General features: G+C 34.0%; 1 protein-coding gene across 1 annotated transcript in view; it reads left to right on the top strand.

Annotated features, from left to right (window-relative positions):
- The first annotated feature begins 2115 nt into the window (after positions 1-2115).
- Positions 2116-6000, top strand: part of LOC137385751 (trafficking protein particle complex subunit 4-like) — a 16450-nt gene continuing 12565 nt past the window's right edge. Inside the window, exon 1 of the mRNA XM_068072290.1 lies at positions 2116-2470. Coding sequence (XP_067928391.1) covers positions 2296-2470 — 175 coding nt within the window. The 5' untranslated portion in view covers positions 2116-2295. The remainder of the gene's footprint in view (positions 2471-6000) is intronic.

Here is a 6000-nt window from a genome sequence, read left to right as displayed (position 1 = left end):
TGAAAAAAGGGTGATCTTTATTAGGATACTATCGGCAAGTTTTAAAAAAGCAAAACACCAAACACTCTATCGCGATTTGTGAACCATTGTGATATGATGGTTATGATGGTTTCTAAATGCTGATAGCAACGCTGATAACAAGATTGATAACAACGCTGATAACAACGATGATAACAAGCCTGATAACAAGCCTGATAACAACGCTGATAACAACGATGATAACAAGACTGATAACAATGCTGATAACAAGACTGATAACAAGCCTGATAACAACGCTGATAACAAGCCTGATAACAAGCCTGATAACAAGACTGATAACAACGCTGATAACAACGCTGATAACAAGACTGATAACAACGCTGATAACAAGAGTGATAGGGAACGATAGGGCACTGTCCTAGAGAAAAACTAAAAATTAATCAAAACAGTTATACATATTGATATTTGCGAAGCAAAACAATTCAAGTTAGCAAAAGTTGTTTTAACAAAGGTTTTAACTTTTTCCATTAATCTTCATGAAACAGATATTATTTTCCATTATAAAAAATAAAACTTCCAAAATCATGTAAGCAGTTTTGAGCCTGGGTTTAATTGTGTATACAATCTGAATCAAACTTCAACATTTGAAAATAATTTTAATATCAATATAGCTGGTTGGAACACCAGTAATATTTTGTAAAAAACCAAGGTTTCTATATCGTGTTCATGCAAAAAATACAGATGGTTTCTTTTGCAATATTTTTTATAATCATCAAATTGACTAGTACATTTTTTAAGCTTCAGCATCATGCAAACTCACTGACAAATAAGTGCAACGAAAATACTTGCTGAAAATGACTTTGCAAGTATAATATGCCGTACTTGATGAATGTAGTGAAAAAGCAAGTACTAAATTATAGCCAAATAGTCATTGGTTTTTGTTATGTAAAAACCTCCAATACATACACAACATTATTAGCCATGGACCTGCATGAGCACTAAAATAAATAATAAATATAGCAACTCCTGAATTTGTACCACAATCCGGAACTTAATGATAGTCTTTTGTGGTTAATACAAAGCCTGACATAAAAGTGTCCATATAAATCTGTTGACAGCATTGCAAAATCTAGAAAAAAACTGGGCGACTAAGCAATTAGCTCTACAAACACTAGTCGAAGTAGAGCATACGTTGATCAATGACGTCATTTGGGCTGCAAAAACAACTTTTTCAACATCACTTATAAACCGAGCAGTATTATGATAACACAAACCTGTAACTACATATAATAGAGAATGTGGAGTTAGAACATTGGTTACTTTGTTTAGAAGTTCAGATGCTAGTCCTATTAATCCTAAATAGATAAACTTCCTATTAGTATATAAAAAAAGGGTCTGACTAGAAGATAATCATTATATGCTTGGCTTTAGGCCTGAACTATAAGGTTATGGTTTGAAAAAAAATACTGATAGGCCTATTGACAACAAAATATTTATATTTAGGCATAATTACAAATAGTAAAATTTAAAAAAGTTAATAAAATTATTACGGGTTACTATTTTAATGAAATTGTTATTCGGGATAATTTTTTTTTGTAACTGTTATTAAAACATTTTGCGTTGACGATTTATGATTCATGCCAAACTAAGTCGTATATTGATGAATTAAAAATGTTATGAACAACGATCATGCGGTAACCGCCTATATACGAGTGAACGAAGTTCTACACCAGCCGTTTTACATTAATCATATTGGTACAGCCGTTATGCATCGTGCCAAATTGTGTTTTTTATTGTAAGACATGTAGTAAATTGCTTTTCATTTATAACACAGGACATGCTTCATCACAAGTCGTTCGCATGTAGGCATGGCAGGCACATGGCTAATACAAGCGTAAATAAACAGAAGACTTCCGATGTCAGTTATGATGGACAGCTTCAGATGATACAGACAGCGTCAAACGTCCCAAAATGGCGATTAATTGGAAAACCACGCCTATTTATTAACGATATCGAAAGTTGATTGGCGTTGAAATGCTACGTCAGTTCTGTAATACAAACGGGCGGGCAACGTACGTAACAAAAAGGCGGAGCTACATCTCTGTTCATTCATTCACCATATGTTGTATATACGCTAATCATCAAGTTGTTATACCTAAAATAGCTATAGAAAAAAGTTATATAGGATACGGTGAAAGGCGAGCCTATGCAATGAATGCACTACTGCTAATTAATTGCGATAACTGATTCCATTTAGCATCATTGCCTTACTGTCCTGTTGGTGTCGCGTATTGCGTCTACCCTACATGAGATTCAATGGCTGTGTATTCGGTGTACGTCGTGAGCAGAGGAGGAAGTTTAATATACGACAAAGATTATAATGTGCCCAAGACTGACGTGGAGAAGACTTTTAGCTTTCCATTGGATATAACCCTGAAAGTTTTTGATGAAAAATTAGCCGTGGACTTTGGTGCTAGAGACGGCATCAAAGGTAGGCTGTAACATTTTTTGCTGTAAGCTGAAGTTATGATTCATTATTTGGGGAATGTGCGCGAGTGATATAACGGGTAGGGATCAGTTTGAACAGATATAGATATGTTGTAGGATGAGAAATAAATTCATTATTGGTATAACTGTTAGATGTATGTTACTAGTTACGAATTGTTGTGTTGGTCAGCAACTCTGATTACCCATCTATGTTGGCTCTAATCTTACACTATTATTTTTAAATTGTCGAAGTGCTGTGTTGGCTACTATTATTATAAATTAAAAAAAAATATAATGATAACTGCTTCAAGCCTATTTGTAATTTTGTGGTGTATCAGTGTTTATCCAGTGAGCACTGATAGATAAACTTATCCTTAAAAAGCTTCAATGCTGACTTGATTTAAACTTGTCTTAATGGTGTTGTGGTGAATTAGCACTAACTTACATGAAGCACTGCTATCTTTTTGCTTTTACTAGAATGTTAGCTGTTGCTGCTGCTACTAACAGTCTGAGCTGTGCCATTGGGGTTTTGATGTTGAGGACTGCTTATTCTTTGTTTGTTACTTATACATGTTGATTAAAAACTCAGCATATGTAACACTGAATGACGGTTCTCCTTGGTAATAAACCATTGGCAAGCACTCTAGTTTTGTTAACTAACATATATACAATGTACATGCTAACTTGTACTTCAAAAAACTTTTTGAGTCTGCATTTTTCATTGAAGTTGAAAAATGCTTCTACTTTTACTTAATAGTTTCTCACATGAATTATTTTGTTATGGAGTCAAAGTCTCTTATATTGGCACTTTTCAAATCGATGGCAAGTTTCACAATCAGTTTGTATATAGATATCACCTTACAGTTTTTTATGTTCGTTTTTTCCCATTGTTTATGTACAGTGCACCCTCAAGATACGATTAATCTGATATACGATTTTCTTCACCTTACGAAGTGAAACATCATGATTTTTTACTTCATTATACAAATCTTATTTCACCATACGAATTCAAGAAAATGTTTGCCCGAGTTCAAATTTGGCAGTTGGTATGCTTATATCTTGCGTCAAAATAATAAAGACACTAAAATGCTGTTGGCCAAAAATATCTTCTCAACGCCTGAAAGAGACACCATGACCAATTTCTCTCAGTTGATCAATTCTTGTGCGTAAAACGATAATAAAGTATTTTCCATTTAAAACTAGTAGCATTGTTGGAGTTGCAATCCCTCAAACAGAAGGTCAGTGATCAGACAACCTTTATTAATCTGCTAACAAAAATCCCCTTTATTACAAAACAGCAATACACTAGAGCCTCGGTTCTCGAACACAATCCGTTCCAGAAGGTTGGTCGAAAATCGAGTTGTTCGAGAGATCCGAAACAGGTTTTCCCAGATTAATATATGTAAGTTTTAATCCATTCCAAGTCGATTTAACAACTTCGGTAAATTATTTTTTAACATTTTACACCATAAACTGTACTGTATACTGCATGCTATAAATAAAAACCGGTAGATATAGATCGTATTTAACTTTAATAAAAGGTTTTTTATTTATCTATGATGATGAAGAAAAACAAAAAAGTAAACATTTCATATGATTTGCTCTTAAAACGTCTTAAAAGTTACGATACAATACCAGAAATCGCAGAAATTGATAATGAAGCAACAAAAAATGCAACAGATCAGTTGCATCAAAAATTGTGTGAAAAATAAAATAGATACAGCAATGGCACGTTTACTTCACATCTTTGAAGAAGAATCCTCCTCCAAAACAATTTAGGGTAACTCGACTGGAAGAGTTGTGTCTCTAGAAAATCTCTTTGGTAGAGGTGACGTCCTCCCAGATGGCTCCTTTTTGTAAAGAATTAATGATGCACAACTTCTCCCTTTTTTGAGAACCTCCCGAAAGTGGCTCATAACAACGTCGTTAAACGTATAAACATGCTGTTTCCGGAGCTGTTCCGAATGTTGAATTCAAATGCTGTTGTTCCGGTTTGGTAGAGAACCGAATTTATGGTCGAGATCCGAGACGGACAAATCTCAAACTTTTTGGTTAAAAACCGAGTTGGTCGAAAACTGAAGCGTTTGAAAACCGAGGTTCCACTGAACATCGTTCGGGCTTGCTTGCCTAATTAGGTTGAAAAGTGTTTTGAACGGATCAGCTAAAGGTTATAGTGAAAGAAAAGACAACCTGATAACTGATAACATTTTAGTGATAAAAAGTTGAAATTCAGTAATATAATAAAAAATATATATGTACTAAAACTTACCTTTAAGTGTGTGTTTAGCAAGCTAAACTTAATTGGGGTGAATTCAAAAACATTTTATTACAGATCATAACCACTAAATACAATAAAGTTACTGTACATAACTGTAGTTAATAAGGTTAACATACTATTTTGTTATCTATTTTTAACATGTACGGCACGTATGAAATTTTGACGATTTTCACCAGGGGAAGTTTGCATTATCTAATTACTATGGATTCTATATCCCTACATACGATTTTTTTACCAAACAATGCCAACCCTGAAACGGATCAAAATTGTACCCTGAGGGTGCACTGTATATGTATTACCATATCTTCATACTTGGGTTTGTGCTCATAAACAATTAAGTATTTTTGCAATTCCTCCGGAGTAGGAGAGCATGTTGTTATATTAACCATTGATTCCATTATATATAGCGTCTGTACTGTTGTTGAACATGGTTTTGGTCTTACCTCAAAATGTTATATATGTACATTTATCAAGGTATGTCAGGCTTGTCCAGTTGTTTTATGCTATGAAATAAAGCTTTGATGAGGGTATCAGCCAGAAGTTGCAGTCTGAACATGAATAAGTCTGAACATGATGCGTTTGATAGGCCTAAATTTGCAACAAGCAACCGTTTGTTTTGGTAGAGCCTACCTATATTCCTTATCTTTCAGTAAACTGTAAACATCAAACGATGAGACTCTTTATAAATCCGAGTTTGGAGCACACTGTTTTAGAGCACTACTTCTACACCATTATGTATGCGACTTTTTGTTGTAATTTTTTACCATGTTTTGTTTAGAACTGCATGTGATTGTTAGTCTGTAATCTATATATAAATCTCAGTGTTTGTCTTTTTGTTAAACTCTGTGTCCAGTTATAGCCATTAAAATCTAGCGACAAAAAATTCGCACAGCTCTGGATTTAATCTCGGGATCTCCAAATCTAGAGGTGGCAAATTTAACCATTAAACTACACAAAATACAATGGATTTATTGGGCAAATAGTCATTACATTGGTTAAGACACTAGTGCTTAAAGTACTTGCTTTGGGTTAATAACTAGCACTGATGACCGTTATGTGTATTGTTTTGGTAAAGATCTAGCTTTCCAGGGAAGTTATTCAAATTCATTAGGTAATTATTTTATTACCCGTGCAACACCTGGCATTCGCTAGTGATGATCTAAACCTTGTTGTTTGAGTACCTTTGCTTTTTTGATGCAGTTTTCTGATTTGATGAGGTCATTTGTTAAGATGTTAAGATTTGTTAAGATCCGTGA

This window comes from Watersipora subatra, chromosome 1 (assembly GCF_963576615.1).
Source record: "Watersipora subatra chromosome 1, tzWatSuba1.1, whole genome shotgun sequence".
Classification (NCBI taxonomy): Eukaryota; Metazoa; Bryozoa; class Gymnolaemata; order Cheilostomatida; family Watersiporidae; genus Watersipora; species Watersipora subatra.
Note: the sequence above shows the minus strand (reverse complement) of the source record. Positions and strands in the feature narration are given on the sequence as shown.